Source organism: Falco punctatus (genome assembly GCF_963210335.1).
Source record: "Falco punctatus genome assembly, chromosome: 19".
NCBI lineage: Eukaryota > Metazoa > Chordata > Aves > Falconiformes > Falconidae > Falco > Falco punctatus.
In genome coordinates, this window is record NC_137599.1 from 3,218,014 (window position 1) to 3,243,357 (window position 25,344).

General features: G+C 47.3%; 1 protein-coding gene across 1 annotated transcript; it reads right to left on the reverse strand.

Annotated features, from left to right (window-relative positions):
• Positions 1–4,300: 4,300 nt before the first annotated feature.
• On the reverse strand, positions 4,301–25,325 carry DNAJC7 (DnaJ heat shock protein family (Hsp40) member C7). The gene is made up of 14 exons (XM_080369204.1): positions 25,173–25,325; positions 15,138–15,226; positions 14,485–14,609; positions 14,283–14,396; positions 13,624–13,698; positions 11,041–11,159; positions 10,526–10,679; positions 9,591–9,755; positions 8,462–8,553; positions 7,179–7,252; positions 6,478–6,624; positions 6,074–6,226; positions 5,476–5,538; positions 4,301–4,626 (listed from the first exon to the last, which is right to left on the reverse strand). The coding sequence occupies exons 1-14, from the start codon at positions 25,253–25,255 to the stop codon at positions 4,589–4,591; spliced, it is 1,491 nt and encodes a 496-aa protein (XP_080225330.1). The 5' UTR covers positions 25,256–25,325; the 3' UTR covers positions 4,301–4,588.
• Positions 25,326–25,344: the final 19 nt, after the last annotated feature.

The following is a 25,344-nucleotide window of genomic DNA, read 5'->3' on the forward strand; positions in this document are numbered from 1 at the left end:
AGTGACTATCTTTAGTTATTACTGAAACGGAGGAAGTAATTTGGAAAGAAGAGCAAACCACTGCGTGGTGCAAACGCTTTGGTCATTCAATTCATCGAAGAGCGACTCAGCCGGCTCCCGGACCAGCGTGCGGGTGGGCACAGGAGCTGAGCCAGTTTCCATATCGGAAACGAAACAACAGCACAGCAGCTTTCCCTCTGTATCCCCGTCAGATACAGAAAGCTGAGGGACTGGCAATATTCCACGGATAATAATACTGTTGTCTCTAAACATTTTTGTTTCTTTCTCCCTTTTTTTTTTTTTTCTCTCTCCAATTTGCGTTTACGTATTTACAAAACAGTCAGAAGCCTTTAGCACTAAGGATCCAGCTTTACAGCAACACTTCCAAAGTTCACAAACAAAACCACGTACTTTCCTACACAGCACGTGTAGCCGAAACAACGAAGAGCCTGTCAACGGGGGCAGCCAGAAGCATCTTAATGGTCTTTACATCTGAGTTCAAGTCCAGGTTCAGTGTATCTGGAAAGGACTCTCAATACTCCCCTGCAAGAGGTGGAGCTGACACAGCATCAGATTTGTAAAGTAAATCCACACAAGAAAAAACACACCAGGCTTTGTGGTCTAGAGGTCAGACCATTGTACATGCAAGTATCTCCCACACACTGACGTTACTGATGCATGTTTTCATTTTTAAAGCATGAAATTCCTTCCATTTTCACTTGAATGCAACTGCATTTCACTATTTGAAACTAGCCCTACAGCAGCTCAGACACCACGAGTACCATGATTAGGCAAAAAAAAAAAAAAAAAAAAAAAAAAAAAAAAAAAAAATCAAACCATCAGAGGGAAAGCATTAATAGTCAAACAATTCCTTATCTCCTTGCAAACACCACAGTCACGACAACGGAGCCTCACGTCACACGCCTGCTCTGCCCGAGCCGGGAGCCACGCTCCCCACACACCCCGTTTTTCCTTGGACTTTACAACTTGTAGCCAACAGCTACATATATATGTATCTCCACCTGTTACAGAGCCATTCAATGGCAACTCCTTCTGTCCCCTCTGCTAAAAGATCCTTCCCTTCCATGCCAGCCCGCTCCAGCTGTCGGCCACGTCTGCTCCGCTGCCTCCGGGTGCTCCCCACCGGCAGGAGCCCTCGCAGCACCTGCCAGCCCCTGCGGAACGCCGGGTGGGAGCCGGCAGGCCCAAGCACCGCACAGCAAAAGCTCCTCAGCGCCTGCATTCTGGGCTGTCCGCCCGGCAGAGCGGGGCACGAGCAATTCTGCACGTGGAACGCTCTGGGGGCACGCTGAAGTGTGTTTCGGGATTAAGTATTAAGGCTCTTACCGTTATGCCAAAAAAGAAAAAAAACAAACCCCAAAAAACCTTGCGATCATTACAAAGCCTGACTTCCGGAAAGAAAACTCTTCTTGTTAAAAGGAAAGGCTTTACCATCGGCTTCGTCCACCCGCCAAGTCCACGCGGTGGCCTACAGTCACGTCAAAGGGCGCAGGGTGCGCGTACGTCCCACCGTGCTCCGAGGGCATCACCTACAGCAACCGCCTCCTCCCGCCTCCATCAGCTCTTTATCATTCTAGAAAAACCAAACCACAGGCATCGTATCACTTTCAGATACTTATTCACCGTCTCCGTGGCGAATTCCTGTGTCTGGGAGTCCCCGCGGAGCCGAAGGAAGCCGGGGAGGTCGGCCGAGTGGTAGCAGCTAGAAAAATAGCACTAAGGTTCCCTGTGGCTATAGGCAAAACACAACCTATGAAGAATGTTCCGGAACTACCAAGTGTGAAAGGCAACGTTTCAAGCAACGCGCATCTCTAAGCGGATTTTTTTTCCAACAGAAACAGCCCCGTGTCTCCGAGCCTCACCAGGACCCAACCCAGGTTCCAACGCCACTGCCCCTCTATCTCCCGGCGCTGCTGCTGCTGTCCTGAGGTAGCGGGAGCGTCGCCGAACGCCGCTCCGAGCCCACTGCTCCGTGCGAAGGGGAACGCGCGTTTGCCTTCGCTTCGAATCACACAATAACGCTCCTTCGAAAAGTCTTGGCACTCACCATATTCCTATTTAACTACATCAAATCACGCGTTCATGTACAGTTTATAAATATTTGCTGTATACATTTTCTCTCTCAGAAGAAAAGCCATTCCACTTCTGTCCTCCAAGGAACGGTCTCATTCAACGTTTGGAGAGAAGGAAGCAAGCCTGTCTGTCTTAACTGGGGGGAGGGGGAAATAATAATAATAATAATAATAATAATAATAATAATAAAACCCACTGACAAATGCAGGACACGTCTCTGTGCATGGTGATAAAAGACCAAGAAAAGTCCAAACTGTACAGTAATATCAATACACACAGGACGAGACGTTATGAATCCAAAATGCCACTAAAATAAGTCCTGTAAACTCTGATTTACAAGTGCCATGAGAACCGGAGAAGTTCCAATATGCATAGACCAGTATTTCAATTCCCGAGATATTTACCATTTCAGCGTCTGAAAGATGCTAAGACCTTTTTTTTGCCCTCAGTGCAATCCGGATAAGTCCATCACGTTACACTGGTGCAAAGGAAGTTCGAATAAACCTTGTAGAGTCTGTTTTTTTGAAAGAGAACTCCACATTGGCTCGTTTGAAAAGCTGACTTGCGAGCGAGTTAGGATAAAATACTTCCTTTATTCTGCAGTACTAGAATTTAAGCCCTTAAACCTTCCCTCTATGAAAACGAGATTGTCAAAGGTTCTGACCAAACCCAACCACCGGCCCCGCGGCGCTCGGCGGCGGCAGCACCACGACACTATTGCAACGGTTGGAAATGAAGGTAACGTGTGTTACAGTCTAGCAGCTCTGTCCCACCGAGCAGGACAAGCACAGCCCTCAGCAGGAAGGAAGACAATGTTAGCGTTCAAAGTAATCATTTCACGCAACGAAGCCGTTGCCGGTTTTTGTTCCCGCAGTAAGAAGTTAAATCAGCTACGATAGGAGCAGTCAGCGTCCGGCTCCTCTAGGGAAAGTCTTGCACGTTATCGGTATGAACCCCTGTTTTCTCAGCCAAGCCAAATCCAGCCCTCCAAACGTCACTACGCTACCGCACGTCGGTCCAAAACACTCCCGATACGGCGACACCGCCGAGCCTCTGCCCTGCTCGCTCGTGTCGCCGCTCTCTCTCAAACCCCGCTCCGCCAGCCAACGCCACGCGCCGCGCTCCACCACCGCCGCGCAGACGGGACGGAGCTCCAACCAAGCACCTACGCAAAAAAGCTTCTTCACGCTCTAGAGAAAAAGGGAAGAATTCTGGAAGGCAGAGTCCTCTCCCAGCTGAGGTCTTGCTGTGACACTAGGTTTACGGTGAAAAACAAAACGGCATTCACGGTAACCGGCAGCACCACCGAACCAAATCCATTTCCAATTCCAGACGGTGCAGCCGCGTGCAGCTCCAGGCTTTACTCATCCCTCCAGCACTTGTCCTGACATTGTGCAAGAGAAGCAAGTGGCAGACTGTCAGTTCAGAGTTTGACTTTGCATTTTCTTGCTTCTTTGGACTAGTAAATTACTTCTAGTTGCAAACTACTTGACTAGTTTAACGTATTTGTACAGTTCCTGTAAACATTATGAGAGCACGCTGCTGCACGCACACAGTAACCGTTTTCAGTGATTAACCTGAATTTTACTTTGCATTTCTTCAGAGTCAGAAAGAGCTCATCCGCGTTATGGATCAGTAACATGAAATCAAACATCAAGCTCAATAAAATCAAGTTTTAGCATAAATATTAAACGTTCAAGTGATTTAAAAAAAAAAAGGTACGGTGAAGAAATTCAGCCCAGAGCAAATTCAATATTCCCTCAAACAGAACAATTCTTGGAGTGGAAACACAAAGCCCTTAATTCTAGCTGCATCACAGGGAATTCTCACATAAGCTGCTCTTTTAAATCCAAAGAAGCATTTTTCTGATACAAAATTGTTAAACTCACACATTATCGTTTAAGTTAATGCCCAAGTGTACTGTTCTGGTAGAACTGTGGGGAAAAAAGAAAAAAAAAAAAAGGCAAAAACCAGACAGCTGGCAGGTAAAATGCGATTGTATGAAACTCGATTGGATCTTGGCAATATCGTCAGAAGATTAATATAAATTACAAAGTACTTACAAACCCTAGACATGCTGCCATTCGGAGCCAACCAAAACAAAATAGGAGATCACTTCACCCTCTTACATGTTGAGATTCCGGGAGGACTTCAGGGAAATCCTCTCCACTGAGGAGCAGGAACAGTCTGAAAGTATGGGCCAGCATGGAGGAACCAAAAGATTCAAAGCTTTATTTTTTTTTTTTTTTTCTATTTTTTTTTTTAATAAAGTTAACAGTAAAACAAAATTCACAAGCCTTCCCCTCCCCGAGCTGGTTTCCTCTTCACACACAAAAGCACACAAAACAGAGGTCTCCAACTGAGAAAAATGAAACTGCTCTAAGTACAATGAGACATGATGAAGGAAGGAGTCTAAGTATGTCCATATTCAAGGTTAAAATAAGCAGATCAGGTATGTGTGGTTGGGGTTGGTTTGGTGTTTGTTTTTTTTTTTTTAGCCAAACTGGAAAAAGAAATTTCCAGGCCCAGAAGCTGAAAAAGAAAATGAAATGTATTAGTGTTTTCAAATGCCAAAGACAAGCTGGTTCACTACTGGCCTGCGTAGCTCGATGCCAAGCCAGTACTTAAATCAAACAAAAGCATCTGACCGAGCAGGGGAGGTGAGATCTTTGCTAGGCAGTTCCAGCAGCCAATTCCCACCTAGCAGAAGAGCGGGCTACTGGTAACACAGGTCAAACCAGCACGTGTGCAAGGAGGAAGGTGAAGAGCACGCGAAGCGTGCGAGACGTCTCACAATTCACAACAAAACACCTTAAGGAACACGCCCTTCCCCAAGGGGTAGGTCGCTATTGCTCGGGGCTGTACGTAGCCATCTCCCTGCAAGGCGTGCAGAGAAAGCCTGACCACACGTAAAGTTGGAAGGGACGCTGAGCAACACCTTCTTCGTGGCTTCCAGGCGCCTCAAAATGTTTGCAGGCAGAGGATCTCAGGATTCAGGGTTAGGAAACCAGGAGAGAGCTGCACAGTACCCATGCAATGGATTCTGACCGAGCTTTAGCACCAGCAGCTGTATCCCAGTTACGGTCAACCGTTCCTCACTCAGGTGGCAAAGCCTACGCACAATTCTACAACAGGGAACCCTTTTTTTTGTTGTTGTTGCTTTTAAAAGACAAAAGAACCAGAACTGGCCATCAGCTGGGATGCTGTGCAGACAGAAGCTTCCAAAAGCTCTTAAGATGCTTTCATGTGGAAAAAAAAAAATAATAAAAAAAAAATCAAACAGCCTTCTCCAACAGCACATCTGCTCTGGGAAACTCTGCTGTCCCTGTCAAGCGATTTGTGTACTTACGTTTCCAAAGCTGAGAGGACACGTCCACCTACCTTCAAAACTGAAGCCACCCGGCCCACCAAAGAAGGCCTTGAAGATATTATTTGCATCGAAGTCTACAGGGAAGAAAAGGAAGCTGTGAGCTGCAGAGCCACTTACATTTTGCACAGGTTTAGGAATCGTCACTTAACCGAGGGCCCACAAAGCATTTTAGAAATGGACAAAAAGCTACAAACAGCCTGCTGGCTGGGCACTGCCACGCGGCAGCGGAGTACAGGGCCACTGACGAGCAGAAAACGGGTAAAATCAAGTTGTCAGAGATAATTTCATTTACAGGGGGAACTAAGAATTTTGGATAAACAGCATTTAGGGACCCACATCTTTCTGTTATACTATTTTACACCTCCTAGGAAAGACTTCTGCCTAATGGCAGCTATTACCTACCAGCTCAGTCAAGGATAACATCCACCACAGAACCTAGCCTGTTCACAACTTCAATCTTCCAGCAAAAATCTGCACTCAGATGCTTCCAGAGACCAGAGTCAGTTCACAGAATTATTACACACGGGAGGTTTGCATAAGAGGAGAAGGCACTAAATGGTCTAATCTTTTTAAAGGCTGCCACGGTAGAATATCCTAAGGCACACTTACCTCCCATGTTCAATCCATCCTCTTCTAGATCCTGCCCACTGTCATAGCGGGCCTTCTTCTTGGGATCTGACAGGATGGTAAATGCTTCACCAACTTCCTTAAATTTCTTCTCCTCTTCCTTCTGTACTTCTGCGCTTGCCCCACTGTGTCGGTCTAGGGACACAAAAACAAGCAGGAAAGCACGTCACTAGTGAAAATGGAACACGCTACACCTTCCCAGCTGCTGCCACAGCATGTGTTTTAGATGTGCGGGGTCAGAACTGCTCTTTGTCCAGAAATTCCCCCTCTATTTATCTAATAAATAATTATTCCTGCCTCTGAGTGATGGTTTCACAGGGCACATGCACGCAGCAAGGGGATCAAAGCAACAACACATCCTCTAATAACGGACTGTTTGTGGATACCTGGATGATGCATTAGTGCTCTTTTCCTGTAAGCCTTCTTGATCTCATCTTCAGAGGCATTTTTGTCAACCCCAAGGATTTTATAATAGTCTTTCCGTTTGCTCTTTTTTAGTTCCACCTGTGCGTTCTTGAGAAGTTGCTTGTGTTCTAGAAAGAAGTGCAATGCTTTAGCGTCAGGCACAACCTCCTGCTTCAAAAGAGGCTGAAGGCCAACACGTTGAGATGATCTGGGTTGAACAATTTTCAAGTGCTGCAAGTAACCAACCCACCTGGATTTACAGCCAGGCAGCTAATTAAAGCCTCACTGTCCACTTAAGGCTGTTTCCTAACACAGGTAAACACCCCAGTGCTCTTAAACCAGTTTTTAAGACACTGAACCACAAGGACTGTTTCATTTCAGGCTACCAAACCAGCAAGATGTCAGTTGAGAATGAGAACCATAACCAGGTATTCTGAATCTAGAGCACTGCTTCAGCTAGAAGCTAAATTGCCTTCTCAGCACTGAATGCCGAGGAGAAAAACCAGCTCCTGAGACAGGCATCTCAGAGCACTTCTGAGGACTTTGCAGCATCGTCCTGCTGGGGTGAAAGGCTGCAAATCAGAGCGTATTGTGGGGGGAAAAAGCAAACGAAAGCAACACCAACAAAAAATTGCCAGTTAAGGCAAACTTACGCACACAAGAAGAATGCCAGTATGCTCACCTTTCGTTTTTTCTGTCTGATAAACCTTTTCATAGTCTCTTACAGCATCTTCATATTGTTCTGTGTCCATGTAACTGTGGAAAAAAAACACTGGTGGCCAAGGTGTACTTCACAGGAAATATCAAAATGGGGTTCAGGTACAAGCTTTCTGGACGGATATCAATTAAGGAAAAGATGTGCACCGATCTGCAGAAAAAGCAACCATCAGAGGAACCCACAGAGGGTCACTGCTAGGCTGACTGGAAGCCCAGACACCTGCTATTTGTGGGAAATCCTGGCACAGGAACCTGTACTTCGGGCTCCAAGCAGAGCCTGCAACCTCATTTGGCAGCACAAGTTCTACTTTAACGATCTGATAATTACTTTATCCAGCCGCAGGAACTAATAGCGGCCAGCAAGGTTTCAAGGAAGCTGGTGCAGAGCTGAAGCTGGTGCACAGCCGTACACGATCAACGCTGGTTAGAAGTGACAATCTTGGCACCTCAGAGGGATGTGTGCCTGTCCCTTGGCGTTTCAGCCTTACTCACATATTAACTACTTACTGTAACTTAGCAATTACTGAGGTGGAGCTTGAGAAGAACACTGAAAGTTGTAAATTAAAAGGAATGCACAACAGGAAGGCTGCAGTAACAGTTTTGGTTCATCTATGAGCCAGGCTGCTTTGTCACAAACTGGGGAATAATCAGTGTCGAAGAAAGTGGCAGACAGCCCCACGGTCAGAAGAGCTTTGACTACTTCCCTGGGTGGTGCCAAGTTACAAAGGAGACGTACAGCCCCAAACTTCCTTTGTACTGCTTGTTCAGCCCCAGCGCGCTACACTGCGGTATTATCTGTGGCTGAAATACGCGTAGTCTCGGCTGATTTCTCCTTTATGGGAAGCAGGGCATCCCATTTCAAAACCTGCTTTGTTGGAAGCATGAACAGCTCTGCCAGGATAAGATCTCTTACTGCAGCAGCCCTTCTGAAAAAGCTTGAGGGGGGTTCTCTGGGACAGAATATCTTAGGTTAGTCTATAACCGTAAGTAAATTAATTTTTAGAACAAATCCTGCCTGAATACAACAATCAACAGGCAGTCCCAGATCCGTGCAGGCAGGACAGACTGCACAGAGCCTCCCCTGCCACCTCATCACCATAAGGAAAAGGAATAAATTCAGGAGCCCTTAAGACAGAACCTTTTTATTCAGTTAAACTTCAGATTTGTTATCCCTGACAATCAGTGCTGCAGGGAGGAGGTTCCTACCCACAAACCTGCTCAGCATGTCCATGATAAAGGTCTACTTACCACTGTGCTCTCCTCAAGTACGCTTTGATATACGTGTCATCCAGTTTTACTGCGTTCGTGCAGTCATCTATTGCTTCTTCGAGTTTCCTAAGCTGTAACGTCAGACAGAAGCGAAGTGAATCCCAAGCAGAGAACAAATTCTGCCAAGCAGTATTTTAATTTTAAGCAAATGAAAAGCGTAAAGAAACTTGGAAAAATCTCACTCTTGTGTGTGTCTGCATCTAGGAAATTTTTTTCAGCCCTCCCAAAATCACAGAGCTTTTGATCCCTAGAGAAAAATCAGAAGCTTGGCTAGCGAAACGATAGAACTACATGGTGCTTCTCTTTAAAGAAATGCACTTGGAAACAAGGGTCTTCCTGAGAATGATCTGGAAACCAAGTTATTTTGTGTTCAAACTAATTCCCAGCCCAGAAAATAGTAATTCAAATGTGTTGTTTTTTTTTAAACGGCATTGTTTGTTTTCAGACACAAACAGCCACAGAAAATATTCATTACTGCTGCCTCCAGCTCATCCCATTTCCCAGGTTTTGCAAACAGCCTCTGTTTCTTGACCAAGTGGGGGTGTTGAAAAGCCTTGCTAGCAGGTGGACCAGTTGTCACCACACAGAGGCAGCTGACAAGGAAACATGCCTGGAGGAAGTGCAGGGTGGAAACTGGAAGCACTATCACGTGGCTGTTTCTCTAAAAGGCCACAGCAAACCTGGAAAAAGTGTCCAAGTGTTTTTAAATGAAGTCGTATTTTTTTAGATAAAAAAAAAAAACCCAAAGACAGATGACCTACCAGAAAAATAAGCAAAGAAAAGATACCTCATTACCAGAAGGAAACAAATAAGGATGCCTTTATGCTGATTCAGTTAAGGCTAAACCACATTCCTCCTCTCCCTCCCACCCTGTGCAGCCCAAGTATTTGAGTTTTGTTTCTTCAGGAGTCAACTTCACCGGCTGTCTGGAACAGATCCAATCATTGTGCAAGTGCAAAAACCTGAACCATTGCCTACAGCGCTAGAAAGATTCAGCTGCCCCAGCAGCCAGAGAAGCCTGGGCTTTCCAGAATAATCGATGTGCAATGTATAAACTATGTGGTGAGGAACAGGATGAAAGACTACCTGCCAGGTGACCATTTCTTACCTTTGAATTAACCGTCCCTCGGTTGCAGTAGAGTTTGGCATTTGTTTTTATATTATTTGGATCTATTCCTAGTGCTTCTGTGTATAGTTCATAGGCTAGTTTGTAGTTTCCTTCTTTGAATGCTTTATTCCCATCTTCTTTCTTTGCTTTAAGTGCTTTGGCATTCTGAAAGAAAATATACCCTGGATAAGGACACAAGGTAAATGGTTCAGGGGTACCAAGCATCTTATTTTACTGGGCAATGGTCCTCAAACCTAACCATCATCATTTGGTTGCAGGATACAAAAGTCACAGCGTTGCTACAGCAGCTGGAATGGGCTGTAAACATTTTGCCTTTCCCTGAAGACAAGCGCTAAGGAACAGCCAGTGCCAGTTAAAAGCGTTCTCCAACAAACAAAGGTTGCCTAATTTTTAAGACGAGAACATGACAGTGAAATAAATGTAAGGATTTTTTTTAAAAAATATGAATGGGACATCACCTTTGGAGAGTTTATACAAGTGAACAGATTTTAAAAGTTGGTCAAAGACCTAAAACACGGAAGGTGCAACGCGAAAGGATCAGTGTTTAAATGCAAGTCAACCTGTAGGCACAAATATTAAATCTGAAAGCCAGAAGTTCTTTTAGAATAGACAGACCTAGTTTTATTGCTCCTGTATCTGATCAAGGAACAAAGAAGAATGAAAGGGAGGCAGCCTTCGAAGTATCACAAACTTCTGAGAAACTGCTTCTAGCAACTCAGTTGTACCTAAAGCAGCCACTGGTTGTCTTTGGCAAGGGCTGGACACGCTACTTGCTAGTGGAGATCTGGGGAATAATAACGTTGAGGAGAGGAGAAGGGATTGATCCAGCAGAACCAAGTTAGACATTTGGATAAAATAAATAAATAAAAAAATCCTGGCAATTTTGCAGCCCCATCCCGAGCTTCCACACTTACACGGCAGGCGAGACACGCTTTCTCATGATCAGGAGCCATTCTGAGTGCCTGGACAAAGAACTGCACTGCCTTCTCAATACAGTCCTCATAATAAAGGCAGAGACCACGGACATACAGAGCATCAGCATTTGTTGAGTCCATTCGTAAGATGTCACTGTAATAGACACATAAAAAAAAATAATGAAAATGCTTCCCTATTCCAGTTTCCTTCTGATCTCCAAAACCACTCTTCCTCCACTGAGTTATTTACTTATTTTATCAACTCTGTGGTACAGATACGCAGAAAGCACGGGAACTGGCTCAAGCGAGACCGCCGGTTATCAACAGAGTCAAAATGCAGTTTCCCTGGCAAGATTAACTTTAAAAGGGGATAAATCCATGCATTCCTCCTCTTTGCAATTTGCACTAAGGACTATTTCTTTTTTAGATTCCCTCGTTTATTTCAGGCTGTGGAAAACAAGCAACAGCCAGGACACACGACCAGTTACTCAAACTCTAGACCTTAAGACGCTCACCTTGCTACAGACTGTGCTTCTGGGTAGCGACCCAATAATGCTAAACATTCAGCCTTGAGGATTTTGAATCGGTGACAAGCAGGAGCAAACTCCAAAGCACGATCCATGCAAAACACAACCTGGTGTAAGAAAAAAAACACAAACGTGAGCAAAGCAAACAGCCAAAGGCCCAGTTTGAAAGGCTGCACCAGTGCCACATTTTAGATTTCGTATTTGTCTTTGAACAGGAAGATAAGTGTGCAGACACCGGTTTCTTCTGCTGCTGGAGACGTATGCTAGCAAATCTTCCTCACGTACAGGTTTTTTTGTTTTCCCTTTCAAAGGGCTTTATGTACAAAGGTTTGTGGCACCTGCTATGTTACCATAACACGACACTACACAGAAGATTCAAAGGACACCTGTAGAAAGTCCATCCCTTTAACTCTTCTGAAACCGTAGGGTCTGAAGAAAGAGCCAAGAAGACAATTCTGCCCCTGTTTCCTGCATCATAAAGGCACGTGGGAAGGACAGAAATTCAATAGATTGAGACAGTTTGGACTGGACAAAACACAAAAAAGTACAGTGCAGGGACTGATCTTACATTGGTCTGACTGCAATGGGCAGGGTGATCTAATAGGTCTTTTCCATCTCTGCCTCTCTGGTGGGGACATCTGCACTAGAACAGGCTCATTGTTCCACGAAGGTTCATCTGCTTCCCCAGCCCGTGACATCACGACTGCCTGCTGTGGGAAGCACTGTGCTCCAGACTAAGAAGCCAATGGCTTCTGGGTGAGGAAGGAGCAAGAGCAGCTCTCCAGAAACAAAGATCACATTTCATGCAAGCCTCCCTAGTGAAGTGAGGCAGGAGATGTGAAGGGACAGATGCAAAAGCCCAGAACATGCAATACAGGCAGGGCAACTCCTACACATGACATTCACATTGACCATACACCCATTTCCTCCTTATAGCCAGGTGATACAAAGCTGGAATTTACCCTTCCAAAAGCCTAAGAGTCAGTGACCTGAACAATGAGCTTAACGTGCTGGACAACCTCTTTCCTGGGCCAAACTTGGGCCTTACACGCATCCACTGAACAGAAACTGTTGCACGAGAAGTGTTTGGTGCCTTTCAGATTTCAGGCTGTTGTTTCCTGTTCTATCAGGTCAGTACCAGCTGCATCCTCTTACAGCCCTCGGGGAAAAAAGATTTGGAAACAGTAATGGAGAATGCCCCCACGCAGACCTGCATCCCTCCTTCAACGACCCTCGCTGTAATAATGGCAGGCACGCTGCCTTTTCTTTTATTATTATTATTCAAGAGTTAAGAATAATCCTGGATATGCATTCTAGGAGCCAAGCGTGATCAAAGGCTGCTGCTGACAAAATCTGTATTCAAACAGCTCGTTCGTGGTTCCACTCACCCTGCAAAGCAAACAGTAATAGAGGATATTCCGCGTGAGCCAGTCACCCTCTTCACTTGTAATTCATTGTAGCGGGTTTGCATGGCAAGGTTTTGGTAGTGGGGAGCTACAGGGGTGGCCTCTGTGAGAAGATGCCAGAAGCTTCCCCCATGTCCAATGCAGCCAATGCCAGCTGGCTCCAAGACAGACCCAGTCACTGGCCGAGGCCAAGCTAATCAGCGGTAGTGCCTCTGGGGCAGCATGTTAAGAAGGCAGAAAAAAAAAAAAAAATCTGCACCAGCAGGAGAAAGGAGTGAAACTATGTGAGAGCAACACCTTTGCAGACCCCCAGGTCAGTACAGAAGGAGAGGCAGGAGGTGCTCCAGGCACCCGAGCAGAGATTCCCCTGCAGCCTGTGGTGAAGACCATGGTGAGGCAGGCTGTCCCCCTCAGCCCACGGAGGTCCACAGCGGAGCAGGTCTCCACCTGCAGCACGTGGAGGACACTCCATGTCAGAGCAGGCAGATGCCCAAAGGAGGCTGTGACCCTGTGGGAAGCCCACACTGAAGCAGGTTTGCTGGCAGGACTTGTGGACCCACGGAGAGAGGAGCCCATGCCAAAACCAGGTTTCCTTGTGAGGCTTGTGACCCCACGGGGGACCCACGCTGGAGCAGATCGTGAAGGACTGCAGCCTGCGGGAAGGACTCACATCGGAAAAGTTCATGGAAGATGGTCCCCTGTGGGAGGGACCCCACGCTGGAGCAGGAGAAGAGTGCGAGCAGGAAGGAGTGGCAGAAACAACGTGTGAAGAACTGACTGTAACCCCCATTCCCGGCTCCTCTGTGCCGCTCAGGGGGAGGAGGTAAAAAAACCAAAAAAATCAGGAATTAAGTTAAACCCAGATAGAAGGCAAGGGTGTGGGGAAGGGGTTTATTTTTTGTATTTGACTGGTAATAAATTAAACTAAATTTCCCCAAGTCGAGTCTGTTTTGCCAGTGATGGTAACTGCCGAGTGATGTCCCTGCCCTTATCCCAACCCACGAGCCTTTTATATATTATTATTTAAATTTTATTTATTGTTCTGCCCTTATCCCAACCCACGAGGCATTATATTTTCTCTCCCCTGTCTGGTTGAGGAAAGGAGTTATAGAGTGGCTTTGGTAGGCACCTGGCATTCAACCAGGGTCAAACAACCACACCTTACCTTCCTGAAATCCCGTTTCTCAAAATCTACTTCAGCTATTTTTTCGTACTCAAGCACAGTACTGGCGTTCTTCAGCTGAAAGACAGGAGAACACAGCAAGCGTTGCAGGACAGTCACTGCTCTGAAACACCATCAAACAGCCAATTTAATTTAAGCAGCTAAACCCTAAAGTGTCAGAGCAAAAGCAATTGCAGACCGTGGAACAATAACGCAGATTACACGAATATTATTGCCAGCATTAAAACCAGTTTGAAATCAAGTGACCTAACTGGTAGCCCAGGGAAACGCACTCCCTGTGAATGAGGTACAGAAATGGCAGCAGCCTTCCACATACTGTGTCACTCATTCCCCTGCTCCCTTACCAGCACATACCATTTCTCCTCTGGGGCACCGGGTGAAAGACCAGTTTAGCCTTCAGGCTTTTCTGCTAAGAAGGGACAACCACACACAAAAGTAACTGTGCAACCTGGCTGTCTACTGAAACAGGGAGACTTTGACAGGATCTCGTTCTTCTCACTCCCTCACAGCATGCTAACAGTCGTTACTCGTGATGACTATGATTCCACCTTGCAAATTTGAAGAGAAAGGCTCACCAGTCCAACCCGTTCCCTTTGACAGCCCTATCTACTGGGAATATTTCAATTTTGAGAAGCTCTCACCTCTTGCTGTGCCTGGGTATTCTTATGATCCAGTTCTAAAACTCGTTGAAAGCAGCGACTGGCAGCCATGGCATTCCCTAGGGAAAGATGGCACTTCCCTTCCCGGAGATGGCCCTGAGGAGACGGTTAAAAGGGAGTTGCAAGAGCTGCAATAGGTAGAGACAAGGGTACCGAGCCGTGAAGTATGAAGTTTTCCACATACCCTTACAAAGCTGTCGTCCAATCTGACAGACTGCTGAGCGTCTCCCAGTGCTTCTCGGAATCTCCCCAGCATCATGAGCGTGGCAGCTCTGTTACCATAATAACTGGCATTATTAGGACAGGTGTCTGGAGAAGATACAAGAGCACTCACTGTTAGTGCAATGCAAGCAGCTACCCAACTTGTAGAACATACTGAAAAAGCTGTGGTTGGATGAAAAACTCACATTCCTCCCCAATTTTATAACGTCACCCCGGCGGATTAAGACTATGCAAGATGGTCAAGCGGCTGATTTGAAGAGCAAGTCATAAAACTATTGCTCCTCACACTACGTGCAGGAATAAACTCGTATAGAACAAAACTTTACGGTGTTCAGCCTGGCAGCACTGCCGACCCTGCGTTAGGGGGAAAGCTGGATCGGTTTCGTGTTAAGAATACCTTGGCTGGAGCAGAAACAAAGAACTGCTGCAATCACCCACACTGGTACTGACTTGCATTCTCTATCTGCTGAAATTTCGCAAGGTAATTAAAGCAAGCAAAAGGTTTTCACCCAGCACGTGCTGTTAGAAACCCTTCTGGTGTATTTTAAATCAATAACCAGCTTTGATTTGTAGACATGGTATTCAGCAAAGACTAATATTACCAACTGTTCTCACCTATGGCTTTTGTGTAGTAGTTGTATGCTTCGTTGTAATCTTTCTTGGCATAGTATGCGTTTCCTTGTTCCTTGAATGATTCTGCTTCTCTGAAAGGAAGCAAAACACCACATTTTTAGAGGAATTGAGCACCAGAACAGGTTCTGACCATGACTGAGCACCTCAACAACCTTAATATAACTCTTCAGTGCTCCAAAATGCTCGTAGAGGGTTGTTGTGAGATTTCCTCTGTACACACTGTGCATGAGAACACAGCACACCTCACGTCCTGCTGGCTTCTCAGATACTTCACCACTTTACCAGGGCCATGAGCAGCGATACTCGGGATATTACCAAGCCAAACGTTAGAGGAACACAACAGCAGACTAAAGCCACCTGTGAGCACCCTCCCTTCAGCCTCAGTACACTGGCTTCGTGGAGTCCACCAAAACTCCTTCGTACAGGGTTAATCAAACCAGCCTGCTCCTGTGAGGTGCTGTATAACCTCAGGAGTCACTGAAGTCAAGAAACAGTGTTGTCTGTCTTTCAGAAGTAGTCCCACATACTTAAGAAACAGGGCCAAGAACAATTTCTACAGTCAAAAGACAGCTAAATCAGAGAGAAATAAAGGTGCAAGCAGAAGCTTGGCACTGCCTTGGCAACAGGTCCAAAAATAGTCCTTGCACTCAAGAGCAAGCATTTGCAGAGACAGTTTAGGCCATTTAAAAACACACAACATATGGTTTAAAGCAGCATCCCTTAAACTCTTGAAAGCAAAGTTTCCCCTGAAGGGAATTAAATCCTTCCTCTCCCATCTACCCTCACTATTTCAGATAAGCAGTCCAAGAGGGAACTTGTATGATGCTGCTAAAGTTTAATTCAGCTTCACTGAATTAAATTCAGTGATTTAATTCACATGCTTCCCCTCCAGGACTGTTTAACACTTAAAAACTATGAGGCCAACTCAAAAGAAGCAACACTCCACTATAAAACAAAGCCATCAAGACTTGCATCGTGCTTTTGGGACTTCACTGCTGTAGCCAGAGACAGACACTGTTTGTCCACTTTCCAAAGCACTTGCACAACCAGAACTCTGACCCCAGACAAAGACAAATTCTAACCATCAGAACAAAGACCATCTCAGACTCCATCCTTCATGTGCCACCAGGGATGCGGGCAGCACACCTACGAGCCCCAGCCACCCTTGTCCTTCAACAACCAGCAGTCTTCTGCGAGAGCGGTCCAGCCACGGGGAAACGACTGTAGCACGAGCAGTACCGTCGAAGTGGATTATTCCAGGTCACCCTCCTCCTCTCGGATGACTACCAACTGATCCCAACGCAGCCTTTGCTGAAGCAGTAACACAGAAGCCAAGGAAGCTAATACAGCCGGGTGATCCCCACCCCGAGCCTGCCAAGGCAGCGCTGCACTTGCAGGCTCAAACACGGGTCACTTCCAGGCTGTGCTGAAATGTTGGGCTTCAGCATTTTCTTGAAAGAAGGGTCCAGAAGCAAAGGCATCTCTTTGTACCACTTGCCACGGGAAAGCTATTTACAGGGAAATCCAAGATAAACAAAAGCAAACCAGCTCAGAGAACACAGGACTAGAGAGTGAAGAGTCACAGGACTTTTTACACACAAATGCCTCCATCCAACATCCAGCACGAGCTGTTCAATGGCTCTCGGGGCTGAGCAGCTTTGTTTCTGTATCTAGCAACACTACTGCAACAGGCAAAAGGCCCGCGTCAGAGCCAGTCTTCACTCTACCACGTACTAAAAACACAGAGATAATCTTCACCTTTAAAAATTTAGGCTCACCTATCACAGAAAGCATAACGCAAGCGATTCAGTTCTGTATTTCGTTACACCTTTACAAAACTCTCAAAAATTAGACGCAGCTTTGGGCACGTTACAGAACTGTGTTTTGCCCAGAGGAAGCCAAGACTTTTCGCCTTTCACGAATCACATTCTTAATAAACCTAACAGGAAAGAAGCTGACTCTCTTCACTGAAGGCTGTAACTACGATGCATTTGAAGCGTGGAAAAGGTGCTCTTACTATAGAGGACGTACTGTTAGAACGCGCCGTAGTGAGAAGCCTCTTTCGGTATGTAAAATAAAAAGCAAAGGGAAGACTGTGACTAGTCCTGCGTTTTAGTAAGTTGCCAAATCCAAAACGTGAGGGTGCAGAGCAGGCTTGGTAAGAGCCAAGCACCATTTCGCACTTTTATTTCAGAAGTACCTAGAGACCAGATCCTTGTGCAAGAAACTCATCTAGTGGAAGCTGCCAACCCAGGACGGAGTGAAGTCAAGCCGCAGTGTCCTCGCCAAGGTGGGGGGCACTGCCAGCACCCCCGGCACTCCTAGGGCACATCTCGGCAAAGGCAGCGCAGGAGCCGAAGCAGGGAGGAGGGACCCCACCAGTGAAGGAGAGCAATGTTCAGCTAGCCTACTACAGAAAGAACAAAGGCAATTGTGTTGAAACAAGTTCACATGTTTTTAACCTCATTCAGGCTTGCCATTGGCCATTCCCACACAACTGCCTCATGCAAAGGGTTGTTTTCACTGAACCATCACAGTTTTGGCAGCTGGCAAAACAATAGACACAGGGAGCTGCCCCGCCGAGGGCCCGCAGGCCACAGCTGAAGTGTGGGCTCTTCACTTTCAGTTTTAACTTTTGCTGTCAGCTACACTCCGGCCACGGACCAGGCGCACCCCTGCTGAAGTCAAACCACCACGCTGCAGTTACTCTGTTTGAAATAAGGTGAACAACCAACAGTGTGGTAAAGAAGGGGGTTAGCACATGCACCCCACTGCCTCGCAAGGGTCTTCTGCCGGCTCCAGTTCATCCCCGCTGCACCTGCTCCCGTTCCAGCAAATGATGAACTCACCCATCTGCGCTGGGAAAGTGCCGTACCTCCTCCACCCCAGCCTTCCCAGCATCGCGCCCGAGGCAGGTGCTTCTCCCACAGCCTTCCTCTTCCTCAGAAGGCAGCACGCTGCCAGACCTTAGCAGCGGTACAGCACCCTTCTGTGCTCCTCCTCTGTGAGGGCCACAAGATCTAGTGATGATTACGTGCCTGTTGGATGGATCTGTATCACAAGCGGCAGGACTCGCGCTTTGCACGATTAAAAATGTGTCCAAACAAAACCGCTTTTTTTTTTTTTTTTTGGAGCAATACAGATCAAATGTTCAAAATACTGCGGAAAAACTAAATCAGCAATTCTGCACTTCCGAAACCTTGGCAATAAGTAGTTTAACCAAAACTTTATTCTGGTTGTTTCTACAATCAGAAATGGAAAAGAAAATCACAAATGCTTTTAAAGTTCCTTCCCTCGGAAGCTCTCTGTTGTTCAGTCTAAAGACAGGGGTGCACAGCATTAACAGCAGAACTTCTCTGAGCCACCACAGTAACTTCCTTAGCGTACCGGTCCCTGAGTCACAAGACTTTTAGCAATTTTACCTGTCATGCTATGAGGAAGCATTGTCTAACAGATACAGCTAAAGGGCTGGCTGCCAGAGCACCCTGTCTGCCAACAAACTGCTGGGAAGAGCTGGGAAAATGGGAGAAGGAAAACAGATCCATGGCAAAACCAACTTTCACAAAGCACCGGTATTCTGAGATGCTAGAGAAAACACAAACACACGAGAATTACTGTTTTCTACTCTTTTTTTTTTTTTATTGATCTATTTTCTTTTTAGGCATTTACCACGGATTGATATATCAACAAGTCACATCGCTTCAGATAACACTAGCAGAAAGGAAGCACACCGGTGTTTCTATTGGTCATGGGGCTTAAAGCTCAATGATGAAAAAAAAAAAAAAAAAAAAAAAAAGACTGTGAAATAAAAAGCAAATTGCCTCCAAAGCACAAAGGCAAAGCCAGTTGCTGGAAACGCAAGGCTTGTGGTCTGCGATCGTAGACACAGAACAGAAGCATCTCTCCCCAGTTGCGCTCCACTGACATAGAAAGCACACAGAGAAAACAGTTCTTGTTTACCACGGTCTCTGGCTATAACAAGAAAAAAAATGCAGATCTCCTGATATCACTGGTAATTGTTTCGCTCCAAACAGATGCTGCAGCCTGAATGAGATCATTCTGCATCTCGCACTGATGTAGGCTGCATTCCCCACTTGCTACTTTTGAAAGTGAAGAAGAATCATGCTTTGCTAAAAATACGACCCAGGCTGAATGGATTGCTTTGTGATGGGAGGTTAGTGTCTTCTCAGGGCCTCTCCACGCTGGGTGCAGAAGACAAGGAAGAGTTGCACCAAGGATCTCGGGAAGAAGTTTGTCTTTCATTGCTGGAGTGTACCACTGGCTCACAAGGAGGGAACTGTTTGGAGTAACTCCCTGCTTGTGAGCTAGTAAATTCTTTTTTCTTCTTTAATAACATGGCTCGGGACCCCTCCTAACTCTTCAAGTGCTCCGGTCCCTGTCAGCCCAGAGGACCTGCCACCAAGACAGGCAGCAGCCATGTGTTCTGATGGGCTCCTCGCAGAGCTGGAGGCTGAGAGGCCGCAGCGCGAGGAACTTGCTGCCTGCCTGGTGGGAGAAGGAACCATCACAAGGCTCCTTCTATTCCCTGTGCCCTGCTGAAAGCTCAGCCCCTGCTCGTTCCCAGAACAGAAGAGCTATGAGAAGCAGCCATCCTGCGCACCACTGACACAATCCCACGTTTGCCTAACAACTTCTGCCGCCTCCTCAGAGCTTCCACACGCTGCCCCCGCCTGAGCGCCGATCGTGGCTTCCACCCCTCCTACTCCAGCTCCCAACGAGACACTTGCAGACCCACCTCACAACACACACCTCGTTTTCTAAGCTGACAGAAACTCTGGGCATCAGTACAAACAGCATCTCTTGGGTCTAGACGTGGCGGCACAGACCCTGTGCGCTCAGGTACATGCTCAAAGCAACACTCCCCAGCTAGAGAAATTAGCACGTAAGCAGGTGGTAGACTTGCTCCCTCTCTGCTCTCCTGACCCTCACTCCTACTTCATTTCCTGCCTCCATTACGAAACAGTGACAAAAACCCTAAAATATCTAGGATTTAAAGGCGGCTCCAAAATCCTGTCCCTGACCAAGCCATCTTTTTTGGCATGCTCTGACAAAAGAAACACACCTGCCTTTCCCAAGCAATTCTTGCAGAGACTTTTTCTTTAATAGGATACGGTGCCTTTATCCAGCATTTTTTTTTTTTTTTTTGGTTGAAATCCAGTCTAGATTCTCAGCTGTCAGATGTTACTCAGCTGTTGGGGTAAAATAAGTTTGGTGATCTCAATACATTTTACAGTGGGCAGATGTCTAGAGCTTAAAATTAGCTGTCATATTTGCCACTGGCCATACGATACTCCCCCCTCCCTTCTTTCAGGACTCAGAAGAGAAGCCAAACACTACATGGGTCACAGAGATGTACAGGGTATACCTCCCCGTACGCTTTAGAGACCCTTCCTCCAGGTTAGGTTTTACACCCCGAGTGAGGATTCAGAGCAAGAGGAATCTCTCTCTCGCTCTCTCTCATCTCCCATCAGCAGCGTTGGCAGTTTCTGTCTCTGGTACAGAAAACACCACAAAATCATACGGAACATACACAGTGCTCACCCTCTGCAGCTAGGCAGCATCGTGCTGACCCTGTTGCAGCAGAGATCACACCGAACACGGAGCAGGGCACCACGCAACACATTTCTCTGCACATCAGCACCCCCCACCGAACAAGGACTGGGTTTACTACTAGCTGCCATACAGAGATGAAAATGAATGACATTTACTCACAGCATGCCCCAAAGCAGGGCAATCTCCAGTCCGTACATGCAAATATCTGTACATGCAAAGACTCAGCAGCTGAAACATAAAAGCAAAGTCTCTCACAAGAGCAGAAACAGATTAACTGGCATTTAATCCAGAAGGTGCACACACACCCCCCCCCAAGCTATCCTCTACACACACCCCAGAACATTCCCAAGACCAAAAGCTGCAAGAACCAAAACACGCCACAAGAAACCAAAGAAATGAACCAAATCTCACCCTGCAGCTGTAAGTGAAAACAGCCGGACAAGCCCCGAACTTTAATTGCGCAGTTATGCAACGCACCTCGCTTGCAGAGCTCAGTATTAACCTAGCTCATAGCAATGGTCTGAGCATTTCTGGCAGGGTCACATCATACCTGTCATGAAAACCCACGGAAGGGTCTAGAATCAGCTCAAGATTGCTTTTTTCCCCACAGAGGCCTAAATGAAGGAAACCAGCCAGCTGTAAGGATTACATGGTGAAACAACTGCTTCTACAACATGATTCACCCTAAAAAAACATGTCTCATGTTAAAGAAAAAGGCTGGGGTTGTAGGTACTGACCACCTTTTCATACTGTAAAAAGCAACTACCTAATTCAGAGCATCCGAACGCTCTGCAAATTTATGGGAGAGTAAACAACTATGCGAGCAGCTTCTGCTGCTCCTTGTGTTATCATAAGATCATAAAGTAATTACAGATTAGTAAACCAGGCTGGATTTACAGCCTGGGAAACTCAAGCGCCTGTTTACAAGCAGAACAGGAATAGTGGAACCTTCTTCAGGCTATCCCGTAGTGATGCGCACCCACCAGCGAGAGCTAACTTCAACCCCCCTCCTGCCAGCACGCCCTGAGAAAGCAGGCAAGTAATGACATTTATTCACGAGGAGCCTGACCAAGATGCAACTCATTTCATGCAAAATACCAGTGGAAAGCCTCTTGCTACTCACCAGCACCTGACAACCTCCAGGCAACATCTGTCATGCTAATTAGTGACCCAAAGTCAGGCGAGGTCTGCAACCTTGACTTCTGCACAGTTTACTTTGTGCGGCAAATTTCACATTCATCGCTTTACTAAGGTGAGCTACGATTTCCTACTGAGGCATCAACACAGCTGAAGTCTGCAGCGAAAGCACTGTAAAAACAACCGCCTGGGCACACCATTTCATAACGGTATTTTCTGAACGATTTTGGATACTTCTTTCTGCACCCTCCAGTGCTGAAGAACACGGATAAAGATCCAGCCCCAGGCATGCACATCAGACAGAACCCAGAGCTGCCAGGAAGATGACAAGGAAATTTTCCCTGGCAAAACTCCAGTGACCCCAAGCTTGCAGACCAGCTGGGTAAAGGGAAAAACTCTCTCCATGGGTTAGAAACCTTTAAAATTAATTAAAAAAAAAAAAAAGTGGGACCTTTTGGGGGTGGACCAGCCCCTGTTCATCAGCTGCTCCCCAGCAGAGGAGCCGGCACTAACAGCACCGCTACCCAGAAGATAAAATTAACACAATTACATCAACCCTTTTCCATAAGGGCCCCCACAATTTATGCTGCAGCAGACAATAATTATCCTGTGACCACACTCTATTCCTGTGCCTTAAACAACCTGTAAGTGAGCCATTTGGCATGCTTTCAGCTGTTTCGGTGCATTAGTTACAATCACTCTGAAATACAGAACCCCGCTTTTGCTATTTTCCTGATTTTTTACTAGGCCACAGAGAACAGAATCACGCATTTACACAAAGGTGAGTCCTTAAGCAAACTATCTGCATCTTGTCATACTGTAGTTCCTAAACAGAAGCACAGAACATGGTCAAACCCTTGATGCTGACTTACAGCAATGAATCAGAAAAGGTTTTCACTTATTTTTTTTCTATTTTTAAAAGAAGCTAGCACAGACACATCATAAAGGCTGTACTAAATAGGATTCAGGTGTATGCCTGTGCATGCCCATTAATGTGGAATGCCTGCATAGCCCTTGTAAGGGGTTTTACAAACATTACACACCTAATTAAGCCTCCAACTACTCTCCCTAATACAGTGACTATCACTCTTAATTTACATTAGATCCCCTGAGCCACAGAAGTTAAGCAACTGATGTAAGCAAGGAAGGGCCAAAGTAGAGAAGAGATTAATGCACAGGACCCCTGGAAAATCTACCCCAGCTGGCAGAAAGGCATGTGTGTGTAAGGCCTACACTTTCTGAGCATCCAAAAAAAAATAACTGGAAGTAGAATCATAGCGTTGTTTAGAGCATCTCCTACCCACACATTTCTTTTACCAAGGTAAAGGAGCAATATTTCCAACAACAACAAAAAAAAGGAAACCCTGTGAAAGCACCTAACAAAAGCACTGCATGGTAATAGTCACAGAGTACAGCACCGGCCTTAATACACCAAGAAAAAACTCAGATGTCCGAGACTGCCTCTGTTGTTAGAGCTGAACCTTCCCCTCGGTGGGGCAAGGACCAAACGCTGCCCATGAATTACTCTTTTTCTGCACCTGCTCAGCCTTTCCCAAGATCATCCTATTCATGACTGGTTTGCTGCGCCCATCGCTTCTGCAATGAAACTTGGGAAGGAGGAAGGCACGGGAACATGACAGAGGTCACTACCAGGAGATGACTGCGCCGTCAGCATGGTTTTTACATTTGGGTATTTTTAACATTTCAAACACCACATTTAACTAGCCCAGGGGAAGCCATGAGTTACCCATAAAGAGGGCTTTCCCAACTTCAGAGGCCACGCAATTTGGAGGTAGCCTATGTACAACATCCAGGTGCCTCCTCAGCCACACTTAATTTAACTCTTTAGAATGACATCACCAGGAAGCCAGCTCCTTCCCAGCACGCCTCCTCAAGCCTTCAATTTCTAACAGTAAACAAGCATCACAACACACCTCAGGCCATCAATATTCTTTTGAAAATGCTATTCCTCAGAGGCCGCTTTCGGTTTTGTTGTCTCCTTTTAATTCCATCCGCTGAATAATTTTCTAGAGCAATTGCCTCACCCTCTACAGAAATAGTTCTCTCCTCCCCAGTTCCCCAGGAGATAACCAACTGCCAGCGTTAGATGCTGCAGAACCAGTGGAGTTTCCTAGACATCGGACCTTCCCATCTCACCGCCTGCAGAGACTGCAACACTCAGCTGCTACTGGGAACCAGCTCACGTGCTCTTGAGAAGAAAACATGCAAGAAAGGTTGGGATTCCCACCACCCCCAGCCTCAGATGACACCGTCTGCTCCCCTGGGCAAGGTGCACCAGATCGCTTTAGAAATAAACCAGTTCCTGGAGGCTGAAGCAGCTCTTTAATTACACTAACATTTTCAGAGCAGGACTCTGCCCAAACATTCACCTGCAAGTGATATTTTCCCCGTTATTCACAGCATGTCAGGACAGAGTGAAAATTGCTACGTGTAGGTTTCAAACGGTACCAGGGACAAGAGAACTGGGTATGATGAGGCAGCAAAGAGCACTCATATCTAGGAGTTAGAAGCTTCACCTTCTACACCAGTTTAATCCTTTCCTCCTCAGCGATGGGAAAAAGCTCTCTTCAACCACCAGCCCGTGTGGCCTCGAGACAGAAATAACGTTAATTATATTTCTAGGACACTCAAGCTCCACTTGACTGAAGACAGCCCGACTCCACTACAGGGTGTATGTTCTAATCCTGGTACACACAGAGGCCATGAGATCTCACATGGGAACGTGCAGCCAAGACATCCCAAAATAAGCGTCGCCAAGCAGCACGCACAGCCCCGCCGCGCATGTGGCATGTCACAGCGCCGGGTGGGCCCGAGCCGCCGAGCCCCGGTGGGAGCAGCCCCCGGTGGGAGCAGCCCCCGGTGGGAGCAGCCCCGGCTTCCCCGCGGGACGAGGCTGGGCTGGGAGAAAGGCCTTTGCCCTCAGGGCCCGCCCCGCGCAGGGCCTTGCCGCAGCCCGCCGGGAGCGCACCCTGCCCGGCGCCCCGCACCCCGGGGCGCCCCCCAGCCCCCCTGCTGGCAGCCCGGGACAGCCGGGACGGAGGGGCCGGGGGAACCCTACCCGGTCCGGCCAAGCACCTGCGGCTCCCCCGCCCCGAGGCCCCGGGCCCCGCCGCCCCGGCCCCTTCCCGCTCCCCGCGGCCCAGGGCCGCCCCCGGCTGCCCCGGCCTCACCCGCCCGCCGGGCCCCGGCCCAGGGAGCCAGCCCCCGGCCCCGCCTGCCTGCGGGGACCCGGCCGCTCCCTCCCCCGCCCGGCGGGACGAGGCCGGCCCGCGGCAGCCGCTCTACCTCCGCGTCTCCTCCTCGTTCTCCAGCTCGCCGGGTCCATCGGGCGCCGCCATGACCACATCGCATTCAGCCGCCGCCGCCATCTTACCGCCGGGCCGGGCTGGGGACAGGCGGCGGGGCGGGGGCGGGCGCGGCGCCGGAAGGGGCGGGGCTGCCGCGGACAGCGACGGCG

Bases quoted from the DNA above. Each gene is read 5' to 3' on its own strand.
- DNAJC7 (XM_080369204.1), bottom strand. From the start codon at position 25,255: ATGGCGGCGGCGGCTGAATGCGATGTGGTCATGGCGGCGCCCGATGGA. The intron at 13,699-14,282 runs GTGAGAGCTTCT...CCTGTCTTTCAG, and splicing joins ATACCCAGGCACAGCAAGAG to CTGAAGAACGCCAGTACTGT. The intron at 5,539-6,073 runs GTAAGTGTGCCT...TCTTCCCTGTAG, and splicing joins GGATGGATTGAACATGGGAG to ACTTCGATGCAAATAATATC.